This window comes from Chiroxiphia lanceolata, chromosome 5 (assembly GCF_009829145.1).
Source record: "Chiroxiphia lanceolata isolate bChiLan1 chromosome 5, bChiLan1.pri, whole genome shotgun sequence".
Classification (NCBI taxonomy): domain Eukaryota; kingdom Metazoa; phylum Chordata; class Aves; order Passeriformes; family Pipridae; genus Chiroxiphia; species Chiroxiphia lanceolata.
In genome coordinates, this window is record NC_045641.1 from 52,188,199 (window position 1) to 52,205,641 (window position 17,443).

General features: G+C 56.4%; 2 protein-coding genes across 2 annotated transcripts; both read right to left on the minus strand.

The window, feature by feature from the left end:
* Positions 1–3,439: 3,439 nt before the first annotated feature.
* Positions 3,440–5,845, minus strand: PDXP (pyridoxal phosphatase). The gene is made up of 2 exons (XM_032689363.1): positions 5,239–5,845; positions 3,440–4,993 (listed from the first exon to the last, which is right to left on the minus strand). The coding sequence occupies exons 1-2, from the start codon at positions 5,813–5,815 to the stop codon at positions 4,668–4,670; spliced, it is 903 nt and encodes a 300-aa protein (XP_032545254.1). The 5' UTR covers positions 5,816–5,845; the 3' UTR covers positions 3,440–4,667.
* Positions 5,846–6,728: 883 nt separating this feature from the next.
* On the minus strand, positions 6,729–16,201 carry SH3BP1 (SH3 domain binding protein 1). Its single transcript, XM_032687998.1, has 18 exons — positions 15,442–16,201; positions 13,618–13,660; positions 13,141–13,245; positions 12,676–12,752; positions 12,282–12,393; positions 12,114–12,190; positions 11,601–11,736; positions 10,906–10,974; positions 10,421–10,511; positions 9,988–10,130; positions 9,781–9,892; positions 9,603–9,684; positions 9,223–9,303; positions 8,985–9,101; positions 8,455–8,546; positions 8,172–8,301; positions 7,888–8,003; positions 6,729–7,433 (listed from the first exon to the last, which is right to left on the minus strand). The coding sequence occupies exons 1-18, from the start codon at positions 15,501–15,503 to the stop codon at positions 7,099–7,101; spliced, it is 1,980 nt and encodes a 659-aa protein (XP_032543889.1). The 5' UTR covers positions 15,504–16,201; the 3' UTR covers positions 6,729–7,098.
* Positions 16,202–17,443: the final 1,242 nt, after the last annotated feature.

Here is a 17,443-nt window from a genome sequence, read left to right on the forward strand (position 1 = left end):
ACCCACACTGCTGCTGGAGGAACAGCAAATACTGGCTACTTCCCCTGGGCAGGCAGTAACAGGCTGGTGTTCCTCGTCTTCTCCTCCTCCTCCCTGCTCCAGCTGCTGCGGGACAGGGTGGCGCCAGGGCTGCCTGCCTTGGCAAACGGGGACTCTCACATCAGGTTGGGCAAGTATCGAGTGAGTTCGTAGGATCATGATCCTTTCTTGGCTCTGGAGGCACTTTCCCATGCAAAAAAATCCTTCTCTGTCCTGCCAGTCCCAACACCTTCCAGATCCTCCCAGTTCTATAACTTCCAGCTTCCCCATCAGGATGATCACTATTTCCTCATATTAAAGGCATCTACTTGTCGATTAATATCTTTGGGCCCATTTGTTGACTTCCTGAAGTGCCAGTCGTTTGACCAACTTGATAACCTTCTGTGATGAAATGGCTGGCTTGGTTGATGAGAGGAGAGCAGTGGACATCTACGCTGACTTCAGTAAGGCCTTTGGTATTGTCTCCCGTATAATCCTCCCAGAGAAGAAAATGGAAGTATGGGCTGGGTGATGAAACAGTGAAGTGGACTGAAAACTGTGTGAACAGCTGGGCCCAGAGGATGCTGATCAGTGGCATAAAGTCTAGCTGGAGGCCAGTAATTAGGGGTGTCTCCCAGGGGTCAATACTGGGTCTATTTAGCATCTTCATTAATGAATTGAATGATGAGGCAGAGTGTACCCTCAGCAAGTTTGCTAGTGACACAAAACTGGGAGGAGCAGCTGATACACCAGGGGGTTGTGCTCCCATCTAGAGGGACCTTGACAGGCTGGAGAAATGGTCTGGCAGGAACCTCATGAAGTTCAGTGAGGAGAAGTGCAAAGTCCTGCACCTAGGAAGGAATAACTCCAGGTACCAGTAAATACTAGGGACCACCTGGCTGGAAAGCAGCACGACAGAAAAGGACCTGGGGTCCTGTTGGGCACCAGGTTGAACACGAATCAGCAATGTGCCCTTGCAGCAAAGAACATTAGCAGTATCCTGGACTGCGTTAGGAGGAATGTTCCCAGCAGATCAAGGGAGGTGATCCTTCTCCTCTACTCAGCACTGGTGAGGCCACACCTGGAGTGCTGGGTCCAGTTCTGGGCTCCCCAGTACAAGAGAGTCATGGACATACTGGAGAGAGAGTCCAGGGAAGGGGCATGAAGATGACTAAGAGACTGAAGCCTTTCCCAGAGCAGGCGATGCTCAGCAGGTTGCTGCTTACATCATCCAGCCAGCGGTTGCCACAGTAACTGCACTTATGGATGAAGGATAGGAGATTCCTGGGGTAACGGAACGACTGCCACCTGCCTGGGTGTTGTCCCTGTTGCACGGCAGGAAAGGCCTATGCAGTTTTCTGAAGATGAGAAAATAAATACCCTTCCCTACACTACACCAAGCTGGCCTTCCCATCTGCTCCACCCTCCCACGTGCTGCCACAGCTCTACTCTTCATAGCCCTGTGCTCCCTGGCAACTGCACTGCTTCCTTAAACACACAACCCAAGAAGAAAGACTGCATTAGACAAGAAGTAATCAGCCTACCCAGGCAGGAGCCATCACTTTTTTCAGTTTCAACAGCAGATGTTCTCTGCAGCCCTACCAGGCCTAACCCAGAGAGAACCAAGGCCTGACCCCCCATGAAGATCACAGACCCCTTATTGACAGTGGTTGAATGGATGTCTGACAGGTTTGGATGGAGAACTCATTGTACCTCAGGGGCCCTTCCAATCTAGTTTTCTAATAAGATCTGCTCACACTCACGTTCGTTACATGCAGGAGCAGTAGTAGCAGGGGGAAGCCATGCAAAAACAAAGCCTAGCAGACCTGATGGACCCCTACAGAGCTGCTCCGTTCCCATCCAAAGCAGGAACAGCCTTGTGGACATTTACAGGACAGAGGTCACCCCTGCCTGGTGCCCTCACCTATGTGAAGAACCAAGGGAAGGACAGGTAAACCTATCCCCCTTCTGCTCCAAGTCCACCTCCGCTTCATAGCAAAGTCCTCATGGAGACCTGCACCAGATGAAAAGGTCACAAGAGATAAGGATCAGCCATCACCTCTGCTGAGCTCTGTTTTCAGTCACAGGAAAAAGAAAACCTACACTGCAGTCTCGTCTTTTGGGATCCAAAGGATGAACTCCAAAGTTTCTTTGGAGAGGGCCCAAACTCTGACTAGCTACTGAATTCCCTCAGATTACCAGTGTGCTGAGCATTCCCAGCTGTGGCCCCACGTCACAACAACAGCACTTCGAATATCAGCCTGATACAATAATGAGAGCTCTGAAAAATAAATGAGTATCTCTAGACTGGCAGCCCAAGTTAGCAGACACATTAGGTCTTGATCTCGCTCTGCTTGATGATGCGAATGTTGGTCAAGTGCTCATTAACGGAGTTCCAGTTCTCTGGCAGTCTAATTGGACATGGGACAAAAGAGAGAGATGGGCATATACAAAGGGGACTGATTAAGATGACAGGCAGTCTCCAGAAAGCTCTTTGGATTTTCTTTTATTTTGGAAGGCTGTTTCCTAAGTTATTTTGGAGGCAGGAAAAAAAGCAAAAAAGGTACTCAGCACCTGGAATTATCCTAGAGACAATAATTTGCAACCAGTTCTATCACGTGAGCTGACACCGCACTAACTTACACTGAGAACGGTTATTGAGCTGAACAGCTGATCTCTCCAGCGAGAGATGTGGTGCTTGGTTACCATTAACAGCAGTTAAAGGGGTCTGACAAAGGGGAGGATTTGGCTCCCCTATGAGGAAGGGAGGCAAAATACATTTGAGTGATTTCCAGCTCTTCTTACCCAATCTGTTTTGCCCCTCCAGGCTGGGACCACAGCCAAACCCAGAGAGAGGATGCTGGGCATGGCAAGTTATAGTCTGGTGAAGGTCACTCCAGGGGTAGGGTGTCACTTAAAGCTCAGTGTAGTTGGGAGAGGTCACAGCAAAACCTTCCCTGGGCAGCTCTCATCCCCCTGCAAGCTGTATGCAAGTGACAGAGATGGCACCTCACCTCTACCCTAGCAGAGCCAGACACTGTTGGGCAGGACCACACAGATCATCCACCTGGGATCCCCCTGGCTAGCAGTGGGCAGCCTTCAGGCGCAGCACAAGTCACTGTTCTCCATGAATCACCCACACTGTGAAATGCAAAGGCAGGATCATATCACTCCCTGCTCCAATTCACCTCTTGCCCTACACCACAGCCCCACCAGCCACCTCCACCCTTGACCCTGGTTCTGAGACACCAGAGAGACAGCAGCAAACAGCTCAAAGACACTGTTCACAAGACATTAGCGACTCTAACCCAGCAGCACCCCCTTGAGTGAGGAAAGGTCTTGCCATGTCCTCATCTTGGAGGGCTCAAAGATACCTAGGGCAGTTTCATCTTGATGGGACCACACACAAAAAAAGAAGGCCATTTCCAGCCTACGCTCACACTTTATTATATACAGAGACACGGTGAGTGTAAGAACATCAACATGGGACACGGACAGTATGGGAGGCCCAAAGGCACTGCCTCCTGTCCCCTTGGTGCAACCGAGCAGCATACTTTATACAAATAATACAATATTTGAACAATAAATAAGTTTGAATAAATTAAATCAAGAAATTAAAAAAACGTAGAAAGACAAAGCAGCAAGGAATGATTTTGAGGACTGTGACACATTCACAGCAGTGACAACACCATCACCATCTCACCTGCACACCAGCAGCTGGAGCACGGACCCCCATCAGCCCTTTTCTCTCACTGTACTATGAAAAAATCCAACTGAGGAGGGGGGACCAGGGAGTCATACAGTTCACTAGTACTGTGCTGTCATGATCTAGGAGCCCTCTCTCCTTCACAAGCCCCTTCAGAAAGGGTACTTGAAAACAAGGTACAACTGCAGACCCGCTGTGCGCAGTCACAGCTCGTCTGTTTGGCACAAAAACCCCTCAAACCAGTCTCTTCTGTCCTTCAGATAGACACTGGCACAGTTATTAACCGAGTCACGTCAGGGCAGTAGTGGAGGAAACATCTCTAAGGAATGGGGGGAGAAAAGAGATGAGGCAATGCTGTCTTTCACTTGTGGGAGGCAGAGATGCTCTCGTTCATCACTCCAAAGCTCTGGCACACTCCTTCCACATGCCCTAGCACTGATGGAGACCAGGTGGGTGATAACCCCCCCCCCCCCGGCAAGGTTACCAAAAGGACTGCAGGGATGCAGCTCAGAAGTCAAGAGTTATGAGCCAAAGGACAGCAGTGAAAGGCCACCACTGGTTATCCAAGGGAAAAATAATACTAAGATAAGGGAAAGATAATACTAAGACAGCCAGTCCCTAACTCCTGCAGGGGGAGAGGCCACACAGACACACTGATTTGACCCCCCTGTCAGCCTCAAGACCTCCAGCTCTCTCTCAGTGATGCTGGTAGCTGGCAATGAAGGAGAGAAGGACTCTGTCCATCATGGATAGCTCTCAGCAGAAAGGAGACAACTCAAAGCCTGTCTCCTCCTGCCAACTCTGCTCCCATCTGCCCCCAAAGAAGGATGCTGGAATGTGAAGAAACCCGGAATTGAGGGAATAGGGCAGTGAGAGAGAAATAGGAACAGATGGAGATCTGGGATGGGGAACCTGATCCCTCTGCCCTCACACATACAGACTGCTACTCATCCAGGCCTGGTATCAAGTCTGCAATACTGTCCACATAGTAATTGGGCACCAGATCCTTGGCAGCAGCACTGTCGCTGGCCATGTAGGCCTGCGCCTCTTCCAGGCGGGAAACACCTGTCAGGGTGAGAATGGTGGCAAGCCCGCAGTTCTTGCCGAAGAGGATATCTGTCTCCAGACGGTCTCCCACCATGAGGGTGCGGGACGGGTCGACGCCGAAACGCTCCACAATGCAATCGAACATGTACGTGTTGGGCTTCCCCACCACCAGCGCCTTGCGGCCCGAAGCAGTTTCCACCGCGGCTGTGAGGCTGCCAGTCCCTGCGGGGGGGGAAGGAGGAGAAAAAGAAGTAGCCGCGGGCAGCTCAGCACGCTGGGTCCCGCCCGAGGACAGGCAAGCGAGGCGCTGGCAGCACGGCTCCGGGAGCCGGCAGGGACGCGCCAGGGCAGTCCTGCCCGTCCTGGCGCTCAGGGACCTGTCTCGCCCGGGGCCTGGGACAGCGAACCCCACCCCAGGAGACCCCCGCCACCAGCCCCTTCCCCCCGGGGACGGCGCGCGGGCTCACCAGGGGTGCGCTGGCCGTCGCTGAGCGGGTGCCAGGGGTCGGGGTCGGTGGCCACCAGCAGGCACTGCGGGTCGCGCAGGTAGCTGCAGGCCTGTGCCAGCTTGGCGAAGGTGAACTGGTCGTCGTAGCCCACCAGGACGGCGCGCACCGGCTCGCCGGGCGCGGGGTCGCCCTCGCCGGCCAGGCGCAGCCCCGCGTCGCGCACCTCGCCGCGCAGCCCCTCGCCGCCCAGCACGAAGACGCGCCCGGCCCCGCTGCCGTTCCCGTCGCCGCCCAGGAGGCGCTGGCGGAGGAAGAGCGCTGAGCACAGCGCGGAGCTGAAGACGTGCTCGGCGCGCACGCCGCGGAAGCCGAGGCGGCTGAAGCGCCGCTCCAGCTCGGCCACCGAGCGGCGGCTGTTGTTGCTGACGAACAGGGCGGCCTTGCCGCTGCGCCCCAGGCGTTCCAGCAGCTCGGGGGCGCCCGGCACGGCGCGCTCGCCCGCCCACAGGACGCCGTCGCAGTCGAAGAGCAGCCCCTGGGCCGGGCCCAGCACCTCGCGCAGCCCCGCGCCGCTCAGCCGCCGGCAGCTCGCCATGCTGCCGCCGCCGCCGCCGCCTCCGCCCGCCCCACCGCACCACCGCCCTCCGCCCGCCCCGCCGCGCCGCCAATAGCCGCGCCCCGCCCGCCCCGTCCGCCCCGCCCCGCCGCGCCGCCAGTCACCGCCCACCGCCCGCGCGTCGTCGCCAATAGGAGACCCTGACGGCGTCCAGAGGGCGGGGCGGGGCCGAGGGCCGGCGCTCACAGTGACGATCCGCGGAGGAGGCGGGGCCGGGGCTGGACGCGCTGCCCATTGGCTGGAGGCGCCTCCCCGGCCACTGCCCCCCGCGGGGGCGCGCGGCGGCACAGCGCCCCCTGCTGGCTGGCGGGGCGTGAGGGCGGTGCGATCGCCATTACGGCCCGGGCGCTTATCTCCGCTGGCTGTGGGCAGCGGGCTGCTCGCCGCCCTCCCGGTCCGGGACTCGGCCGTGTCCCCCTTACCTTCTTCCCGCTGCGGCCGCGAGGGCTGCGGCCTCCAGCACCTGCTCACACCTGCCTGCGAATTTGACACCAGCTCCTCAAATAGTGGCAAACCGACACAGAATCTGTTAAGTTGGAAAAGACATCCAACCGATGTCCGAACACCACCATGTCAACTAGACCACAGCACTGAGTGCTACATTGAGTCTTTCCCTAAACACCTCTGGGGACAGTGGCTCCACCACCTCCCTGGGCAGCCCGTTGCTATGTCTGATCACCCTTTCAGGGAAGAAATTCCTCCTCATGTCCTCTCGCCCTGTCTCTGGTTGCCTGGGAGAAGAGGCCAACACCCACCTGTTTACAATCTCCTATCAGGCAGTTGTAGAGAGCGGTAAGGCCACCGTGAGCCTGCTCCAGGCTAAACGCCCCCAGCTCGCTCAGCTGCTCCTCACAGGACACGCGCTCCAGATATATATATATATATACATATCTATTTGTATTTATATATATTCGTCTATATGTTCTTGGGGCAACGTGTTTTAAGGCAAAATGGGGCTGGGGTCATGGCTGAGCATCCACAAATGACCCCTCCAGGCCAAGCTGCCCACGCTGGTCCAAAAGCTGCAGGCAGTGCCTGGGCCTGCGATAGGGGAGCTGGGCAGGGAGCTGGGCCCTAGCAGGGACATGGTGGTGGGGGAAGGTGAAGGCGGGAGAGCAAGGGGAGGCAGGCGGAGCGTGCCAGGTGGTGTAAGCTGAGGGAGCAAGGTGGAGGCACCACCCTGGTGTTTCCACGGCACCTGCTGGGTTCCCAGATGGACGCCAGGCCCCATCTCCCCAGCCTGTGATTCCCCCACGCCCTGCTCAGTTCCCTGTGGGCTGTCCTGCTGGGGCCAATATGGCCAAGGGGCTGCTTTCTCCTGCAGACAGAAGCTGCCCTTCATCTGTGGTTCCTGGGACACAGTCCATGGCAGCCCTTGTGTCAGCCTCACCAGTGGAAGGCTTGGGGGACAGCGGGACATCTCGGCTGTGACGGGGTGCCGCCTGTGGCGGGAGCGGTGGCGGGACAGAGGGGGCTCGGCTGGGTGCCATCCGTCGTGGCAGGGCTTTGGGGCTGGCTGCTGGGGCAGGAGCTGTGCTCTGGGACTGGGCCACAGGCGGTGGCAGCATCGTGGGTCGGGCTGGAGCCGGGCGCTTGCCTGAAAAGAAAGCTGGGCTGGGCTGGGGTACCCTCCTCTGGTGTGTCTCCGCAGGGCAGAGGGGGCTGTGGTGCCAGCCATGGGTCAGGCAGGGGGGTTGCGGGCAGACAGATGGACAAACTGTCCCTTGCCCAGCTCCTGTACTGGAGACCCAAGTGCACAACAGCTTTTGGGGGGTTTTCCCTCTTCCCCTCACAAAGGGCCAGGAGTTCTTACACCTCCTTACAGGGGATGTTCAACCCAACACAGGAGGACATACTGTGTCCATCCCCTGGTCCCACCTCAGCTGGATCTTGGCCATGCTACCCTGGCCAGAGGCTTTACCTCTCATTTGGTGACAGGGACCTTCTCAGTGGCCTTTTTTGTAGGGAACAGCAGGATGAAGGCTAAACTACAGGAGGTGGCATTCAGGGGTGTCATTTCCCAAGCACTGTGCCATCTGGGGCACCCTTACCTTTGCGGCTGGTATCGTCAGTCATTGTTGGAGCTGCTGGCCCTGCAACTTCAGGAGATGGTTTGGTCAGTGCTGGGGATGCCAGCTGGGACTTGGCCTCGGGGTCCCTCGGCGTCCTGCGCAGAGAACGAGGCAAGTCAGGCTTTGGTTGGGCATGGCGGTCCTGGCCTCGAGGCCAGGCATCCACCTGCGAGGCTATAGCCCCTGGCCATCCCATGGTGGGATGGGAGGAGAACATAGGGAGAGGTGGGACAACCAGGACCCCTAGTTCCCAGCAGACTTACGTCTCTCCATCCGGAAGGGTGGGAGTGGTGGCTGGAGGGAGCTCAGGGGTCAGCTCCTCCACTGGGGCAGCCTTGCTAAGTCCACTATTTGCAGGCAGTGTGAACAATCCCGAGACATTAAAATCTACCTCTGGGTGGAGAGAAGGGAGGAGACCCTGTGAGGAAGAACTTGTGGCCCAGAGCAATGACCCCATGGCAGGGAGCCAGAGCAGGCCCCTAAATCCCTCCTCCTGGGGATGGAGAAATGTCCCTTTTGGCCCACCAAGTGGTGCCTTAGCCCTACCTCCGGGGAAGAGGGTGTCCACATTCTGGATGAGGGCTTCCACCACACCCTGGATGGAGGAGACTGAGGCCAAGTCCAGTTGCATGGGGTCTCTGAGAGACGGGAATGGAGTAGGCATCAGAAAAGGGGTTTGGGGGACATTAACCCCAAATGGCTTTTGGTGTTCATTCCTGAGGGGCCAGAGCCTGAAGGGAAGCCAGCCCAGCCGAGGGGAATGGCAGGGTGGGAGATGGGCCTTGTTCCCTGTCCTGATAACCCTGGTTTGGTGTTGGAGGCCAATGGTGTTGAAAGCCATCCATGTCACAAGTGCTTCAGGTCTCAGCCCTTTCCTCTGCTGCTTTGCAGAGTGGCTAAGAGGACACAAGGGACATGCAACTTGGGAACAAACACAGGACTTGAGAATGGAAGAGGTGCAGGTGCTTCAAACCAGCCTGAAGGCTGCTGGATCAGCCTTTCCCATGGCATTTGTGTTCAAGGCACCCGAGCTGGGGCTGGGAAACTGCATCCCATCCCTCCAAGCTGGACCTTACCCTGTGCTCTGCTGCGACCACAGCAGGTTTGGGCCCAGCACAATGGCGATGTTGCTGGGGGTCATTTTATTCACCTCCTGGTGTTCAGCCAGCTTGGCTAAAAACTTGATCAGATACCTGCGGGGTGAAAGGAGGGTGAAGGTAGAGTAGGCATGGATTTGGGGAAGAAACAGCCACTACCAGTGATTGCTTGCCCTGCTCCTTGCAGGGCTAAAGAAGCCCTGCTCCAGCAAAACACCTCAGATTGTTGTAGCTCTCTTGGGGCAGGCGGCTGCAGGTGTCTCGCAGGCTCTGTACACGGCTGTCAACGTCCTTTAAGCTGCAAGAGAGAAGAAGGAGGAATGGAGAGCTCAGCCTGCTCCCTATGGCAGGCAAGGAGGTGGGCAAGGAGGAATGCCAGTGCTGGCCACCCCATGTAGGCCATAGCCCTGGGGATGGAGATGTCCTGCTTTTATTGAGCAGCTAAGGTAGGCATCCATGGAGGAGCTGCGTTTTTATACCCCTGACATGGCAAATGAGGCTGAGCATCCCTGCTTCAAGTGCTGGAAAGGATGGAGGGGGTTGATTGGGGCCTTTTTGAGACCAGCCAGGCATTTCCACCCCAACGTCTGGACTCACCTGGCCACTTTGACCCATTCGTCATAGAGCTCAAAGGTCATCAAAGGCTGGGGCAGCTCCCGCAGGTAGGATTTCAGTGCGCCTGGGAGGGGAGGGGGAGCAGTGGGGGCTGATGGCAGCTGGGGGATGGCAAGGACTGCCCAGTGATGTTCCCCCACCCCGCCTCACTGGCACCCACCAGCCACAGCGTGGGGGTCTGAGTAAAACTCCTCCAGGGCATTGGAGCCACTGGCCAAGCTGCTCTTCAGCTTCCTCAGCACTGATGCACCCGCTGCCAGCCGGAAGAGACCCTGGGATGAGGCAAAGTGGGAAGGGATGCATTTCAAGTTTGAGAGGGGTGCCTTTTCGGGGGGAAGGTGGTGAGGGGGTCTGGAGCACTCCCTACCTCTTCCCTCATGCCGGAGGCCAGCAGCATCATGACGCAGGCTTCAATGGGCAGTGCGATCTCCCGGCCCAAGCTCTTGAGGTGGGTCTCTAGGGACACACCATAGTACCCTGCCACTGGGGTGTCTGCATTGAAGGAGAGCTCTGGAAGAGGGGGGAGAATGTCAAGAGGATGGTGGCCACTGGGGCCATCCAGCATCTGGCCATGGCAACATCTCACTCCAGTCCAAACTTAGCTGGCTAGGGGCAGAGACAGGTTAGGCAGCATCCCCAGCTCACCTCAGGCTGCGGTCCCCAACCCACCAGCCAAACACGGGAGAGAGCAGCAGATGTTAGGGAGGGAAAATGAGCCTTTTCCAGTCTTGCTGGCCACACTTATATCCCCCAGGCTCGGCTGCAGCCCTCCCTGGGCTGCGTGGAGAGCCAGCAGGTACCTGACTGTCTGTGGCTTTCCCTTAGCTCTGCCAGAGCTGTGTCCAGAGATTCCAGTGACTGCCGGTGGTACTGGGCCTGGATTTCCAGCAGCTGCCAGACAGGGTATAGACAGACAGCACTCAGTTTGGCACCAGCCCCTCTCAGAGAGACACCCATTACCAGGACATTGTACCCTCATGCAGGCAGGGCAAAGAGGGAGCTGCAAAGGGAACCCACCTGAGGTCCATGGAACTATATCTGTAGTGAGGGATAGAGGGTAAATTGGAGAGGGGGGTCACTGGGACAAGCCACTCTGTTTGCAGTTAGTGCTAGTGGTGGCATTAACCTGCAGTGCCTGGAGCAAGGCCAGCTATAGGCATCTGCTGATGCCTCAGTCTGTTCCTTGTCCTGGGTGGGGGACTTGGTGTGGATGGGGACAAGGCTGGGCTCAGACGTACCCCAGGAGATGTTCACACACTGAGGAGAAGTGTGAGAAAGGACTTACTTTGATGAAGTAGCTGGCGTAGCTGTCCTCCTTGGTGGAGAAGTGGTAGAGGTCAGCCATGTACTCATCCTGGGAAGGGAGACACAGAGAGGAGCAATCTTCCATCCCCTCTCTGGCACCCGAGGAAGAGGAGACCCCTTCATGAAGTCTTTCATCTCGTCTGTGAGTTGTCTAGACAGGGTCCCTGAGTGTGGTGGGGATTCCTCCTTGCCTCCACTACTTGCGTTTGTGTAGTGGCAGCAACCTGCCCTATGATCAAGGTCCTGGCACAAGTGGCTCAGGCATAAGAGGTCCCTGCACCTTCAGCTCCAGTGAGCTCATGACTTCTGCCAGACAAGATGCTGGGCGTTTCAGAGAAACAGGGCAGAAGAGGAGTAAGTTGATGTGAAACTTTCCTGCCACCCAGAGCAGATTCTAGCTCAGCTGGTTCCCAGCCCAAGGAGCTCCCCACTATAGCCCCTGGAGCCTCCTCTAAAGCAGAATCCTTTACTCTTTGAATCCTTTACACTTTTTATTCCCTGGGCCTGGGGCACCTCTCTGTTTCTGCTTGAGGAGCCTGTTTGCTTGCAGAGGGCAGGACACGTTGGCTGGCTGCAACCCATCTCACCATGGGGTCACCTTGGACAAGACTGGTGGAGGGAAGCAGGTCTGCAGCCCTGGAGCTGCCCCATGGAGGAGAGCAGTGACATTCTCACCTTGCATTGTTCCACCTTCCTCTTTACCTCCTCCTCCTCTTCCTTCAAGATCTCCAGTTTGTTGGCAGCAGAAGATGCCCCTGGACCAGCACCAGCTCCAGTGCTGTTACTGGAGCTCTTGGCAGCTTGGTTCAGCCTTTGGGGTGGGAGAGAAGAGGCACATTCATGGCCTCAGTGCCAGGGACATGGAGTGGGACAGCTGTGCAGACTACTAGAGAAATCTGGCATGGCACAGGCTGCCACTGGCAAGAGTTGGAATCAGACAATCTCAGTGGCACCAAGCAGCACTGGGGCACTTTGCTGCCTTTGGCAGTGGCACTGCCCTTCTCTCTCGGGCCATGGAACCAGCTCAGCCCAGAGCAAGGATGCACCTGCAGAGAGGGTCTGGCTGGGTGCTCCCAAAAAGCTGTTGGAAATTCACTCCCCAGGGCAGTCATCTTCCTCTCTCCCCCAACCTGTCAGGGGGCTGTGCTCTGTATGCCCTGGCCACCCAAGCTGCATTGGGCCCCATACCGGCTCTTGATTGTGTTCCAGTCAGAAATCAACTTCTGGAGAGTCTTCTTGTGCTTCAGGATGATGGGAAGTTCCTCCTGGGGGATAGAGTGGCCAGAGTGAATGGAAGAGGCTTGGGAACACAGGAAGAAGTGGTGGGATGGGAGTTAGAAGGGCAGCCAGGACTACCTCACTGAGCTTGTTGAGTGGCTGCAGGACGTTGTGCTCCAGTGCAATCTCAAACTCAGCCAGGATTTTTGCCAATGAGCTCTGTATACAGCAGCCCATCTCCAGAGCTCTCCTGAGTGAGGACAGAAGTGAAATGGCAGTGGGCTGGAGCCATGCCCCTCTCTGACCCAACACCCTGATGTAGCCGCATCCATGTGGGACCTTGAGCCAGCCCCTGGCCCTACTCTGCGATGGGAGGCTGAAGGTGCTGGCTGTCCCCTCTCCCACTCCAATGCCAGTGTTTGCTCTTGGGACAGGGTTTGAGCCATGGGTGGCCCTGACCCAAGACAGTGTCACTGCCAGAGTCTGGCATCTTTTGGAGTCACCCTGGCACTTTTTCCCCACCAGTACTTACCCGAGGCTGGACTCTGTGTCCAGTTCCTTGAAGCTCTCAGCCATCACCGTGGACAGAGCCATCAAGGGTAGCTTCTTCTGCACAGAGCCAAGGATTCGAGAGAGAAGTGGTGACACCAACTGTGCCTGGCCACACTGTGGTGCTGCTCACCAGAGGGCATCAGTGGGTGCCAGAGATTCAAAGGGGTTTGGGAAGGGGGATAGACAACCAGGGCTTTGGAGGGTTATTCAATATAAAGACACTGTCTCTCTTTCAGGAGTGTCCCAAGTTAGTGATGATTGAAAGCGTTGCCCTGCACTGCTCACCCCAGGCTGCTGGTGGTCACTGCTGGGAATGGGACCTAGGCAGGGCACAGCTTTGGGCCACGCTTCAACAAATCCGGCAAAGCTGGGGCCTGGCATCCCATTCGCTGGTGAGGGACAGATCTGGGGTGAGCACAGGCTGCAGTGGGAGGACTTTACTCACCACTCTCTTGTCCATCTCAGTGCCACATTGCCCCTGCAGGCAGGCTTGGAGCCTCTTGGACACACTGTGAGCTGCTCGCTTGGCTGGCTCGATCCTCTGCTCAATCTGGGGTAGAAAGGTGGGACTGGGGAAGTCCTTTCATCAACCATGGGCACTTCAAGGCCATTTCCCCCCTACCTAGCTCTGGGTGCAGGTGGCCTACCTGCTACAGCCCAAAGCATCCCCAGTCCAGGGGAAAGGGAACACAATTCCTGGCCAGGATTCATCCCTCTGTGGGCAGCCTGGGAAGCCCTTTCCAGTGGCAGAAGCCTGCCATTCCCTTAACGCCATAGTCCTGAAATCACCCTGCGGCACACAGGCGGATCCCAACCCCATGACTTGGATGTGCTGGCAGGGTGAATGGCAGGCAGGAGTGGGACAGGTTCCCACGCCCAGACACAAGCAGACACATGCCTGCCAGCCCAGCATATGCCTTACCTGCAGCAAATCTTCTGACAGGAGCTCAGTTGCTTCTTGAGCTCTGCAGAGGAAGGAGAAAGAACCATCAGCAAATGGGGATGACCTCCACCAGCCTCCTTGGAAAGGCAGGTCCTTATGCATCCTACCTGCCTCTCCTGGGAGCAGGAGACTTTGGCTATAGCCTGGACCACGAGACACAATGCTATGGGTAAAACAAGCCCACAGGGACAAGAGCAGCAGAAGCAGGGCAAAGGCAGCCAACCTTGCTGACTGGTGGACAACCCCATCAGACAGAGTTTCCAGTTCAGAGCACCTCAGTAAAAATGCCCAGATGTGGCCTGGGTTTTGGAGATGGGGCCCACAACAGGAGTTGATCCTGACTGCTCACCTCTCCCGTGAAGGTGAATCTACACATCTTTGCAGGCCAGTGCAGCCACTGGCTATGAGACCACTTGTGCCAGAGCAAGGATATCCTTGTGGTCAAGCTGGGGTCTGAGACCAACACCAGCCTCTCCAGAAACACCCACACAAAACCAGCTTTTGCTTGATTTTGCAGCAGGTGTTCGCAGCAAATCTGACAAAGGAAACTTATGGTTTGCATCAAATTCTGCTCAAAAGCAAATTCAAAACCCACCAGCCACCGTGACCCCCACACCTCCCTGATGCCTCTCATACAGGAAGACTTGCTTCAACAGCCTGCTGTCATTGCTGTGTCCTGGGAACCCTGTTTGCTTTCCCTCTGCTGCTGCTTTTTCTCCAGTTCATGTTTCTCTCTTTTCACCGCCCACCAAAGCCAATATGGGACAAGGCTGTGGAGCTGCAGGAAATGTGGGTGGTTTGGTTGAAGGCAAGCAAGATCACATGAGGTCGTGGCCCACGGAGGAGAGGCTCTGCGGAGGGTAAAGAACTCTCTTGGACTCCACGAGCTGCCTGTCTCACATTAAGTAAAAGGGAGGTGTGTCTAACATGGAGATGAGAAATCTTGAGGGAGGAGGGATTGGAAAGGGGGTTATGCTCCCCTCTGGGGAATGCAAGAAGATCAAGAAGCCACCAGGATATAGGAGCTGCTTCTCTGTGGCCGATCTGCTGGGCTGGCTGAATGACCTCTGTGGTCCAGAGGACGTGATTGGTCCCGCTCAACCACCCAGCACTGGGGAACCTGTGGAGGTAGCAGTAAGAAAGAGGTGGGGGGGCCAGGAAGGGAGGGACCAGCCCTGTAATTTCAGTTCTTGGTTTGCAAGGAGAAAGCTTTGGAAAGGCAAAGAGAAAAATAAGGAAGCGGGAGATGTAGGATGGGGACAGACGGATTTGTGTTAAGCTGTAAGTCCTCCATAGGTCTTCTGAGGATCCCCAGTCCTCTCCTCAAAGGGCATTTTGGGATGCCCATACTGCTGGGCTGGCTAGAGCCATGAGACACCCCAGACTCAGGGGGGAGGGAAAGCCCCAGCTCCTAACACCCTTCTGGTCATGACACAGCTGAGGACATGTGGCTGGAAGGTCCCTCCCCATTGCCCCATTGCCCCACATCCTGAGGAAGCCAAGATTGGGAAAGCCCTGTTTGCAGGTGGATGCAGCACCTGTGGGCCCTGGGAGAGGTAGTTGGGCTTGGGGATCAGATCGCTCCTGAGCAACACCAGCGCAGCCTTCCTTCCCACTGCCCCTCAGGTGCCAGGAGGTCACAGCCTCTCGGCTTATGCTGAAGATGCTTTAAACTCAGGGTTATTTCCCCCTTTTCCCGGGCCACTGTCACTAGGAAGTCAGTACAGCCCCAGCGCAAACCCTCCAGAACCCACATCCCTCTCCCTCTCAGCCCTCTGGTACAGGCAGTGCAGAAATCCTTACCGGGTGGCGATGTTGGGATGGGAGAGCTGCTGCCGCATTCGATTAAACTGTCTTTTCATCATCTTGAGAGCTGAGAGGAGACCAGGAGAGCCACTCTGCTTGACTGTACCTGCTCAGCACCCCTCGGTAATGCTTGGCATTGGATACTGGCAGCCCCTCGGCTCCCAGGAGCTGCTTTGCTCTTTGCTTTTTCCTGAGGACTTTTCCCTCCTTACTCCTTCCTCCTTTCCTCGTTCCCCCTTTTTCAGTTTCCCCAGCTGGTGCCCTCCCTAGTCTCTCCCGGGGATGCCCTGCTTGCTTTCTCTTCTCCTCCCTTGAACTCCTCTCTCTTGCTCCTTCTCTTTTTCTGAGCTTCCTTCTTCCTCCGTCCGCCCCTCTGCCGCAGATCAGGTAAGAGCAGTTCAGGGCTCCTGCTCCGTTCTGTGTTCCTGTCACCACCCCACAAGTAAAAATAACTTCAGCCAAGCCTTAAAGGGGAAATATTATTACAGCATACACAAAACAAGGCAGGACAAGCACATGCCACTGCTGAGCCCAAGCGAAGAGCCCACGCTCTCTTTCTTGCTCTCTGTCTCAGCTGGGGTGGTTCCCCCCCTTGCCTTGCCCACCACCAGCTGTGCCGCGGGGCAGCCCGTGCCGGTGCCAGCTGGCTGTGTGGTTCACTGGGTGCCTGGTGTACTCCCTGCCCTACCTGGTCACCCACACTCTGCCAACACTCCTCAGGCACCTTTCCTTGCTCACGGGTGCTCCATCCTCTTTCCCTGTGACGTATCCCCCCTGTCATTGCAAAAGCAGGAGAAGCAGCAAAGCCACCTGTGCAACCCCTCCTGCGCTCCTCACCCTGCTTTCCCTCCCTGCCTTTGCTGAAGCTTTCCGGAACCACTGCAAAGCTGTGGCAAACGGCAGTTGCCTTGTGTTTTGGGGAGGCCCCTTCCTCCCTGCTCCCCCTCCGCCAGCAGAGCTCCTCCAAGCAGGGCGGGTGGGCCCAGTGCGGAGCAGCAGCACTTGCACAGTTGCACGGAGACCACAACCTCCCTGTTCTCAGGCTTGGGTGTTTCCTGCTCTCTGCAGAGCTGCAACAAGGTTTACACTTTTTTTTTTCCTTTTTCTAAAAGCATCCCCCTCACACCACCATGACCTTTGGCCCTGGCTCTATGAAATGTAAACCTCACTTGCACCCAGGACTTTCCTCCTCCTACTCTAAGAGAGAGGAGAGGTTGCTGTTGGCTGGGTTACATGGCTGGCAAAGGAAGTAGCAAACGAAGCCCAAATGAGAAGCGGTTTGCTTGTGGGTAGAACAGGCAAGCAGAAAAGGAAAAAGAGGCAGAAGGGCCACTCTGCCTGTGCCCCAAAGCCTAAGGAGCAGTAATTTGTGGGCTGCTGAGTTGTGCTTCTTGGTAAGAGTCAAGTCTCCAGTGAGTGTATGGCAAAGTGGCACTGGCAGCTGTTTTCAAGCAGGTGCGGGGTGAGGGAGCACCACTCTCCCTGCCCAAAACACCAGGCTGCTCTAAACCTGTGGCAGAGCACATCTGATCCCCTGATCCACTTCCAGCACCTATCCCAAAGATGCAGCAAAGCCCTGCCCAGATCCTCCCTGGCTGCCTCAGTTGGTGGCCAGGCCCTTCCTCCCCTGCAGTGTCAGAGACCCACTCCTAGCCTCAGACTGCTGTTTGCCAGAGCAGATCCCCCTCTTTGCACCCCTGCAGTAAAGCTGCCCCATGGAACTGCTTCCAAGAGGCAGCCTGGGGGAAGAGGAGGAAGTGCTGCTACCATCAGTGGTAAAGCTGCAAAAAGTCATGTGGGGGGCATGGGAGCAAGGTCAAACCCTGCTTCCCATGGGCTGTGAGGCACAGACCCTTGCCCACTGCCTCTCAGGGGGGAGGGAAGTAGGCAGCACCCAGTTTGCAGCCTAGAAGTGATTGTTCTCAGAAAAGGAATTGAGAACTGCTGGGGGAATTCCACCATCCCAACTCCCCGCTCACAGGAGTGGGGAAATCACTGC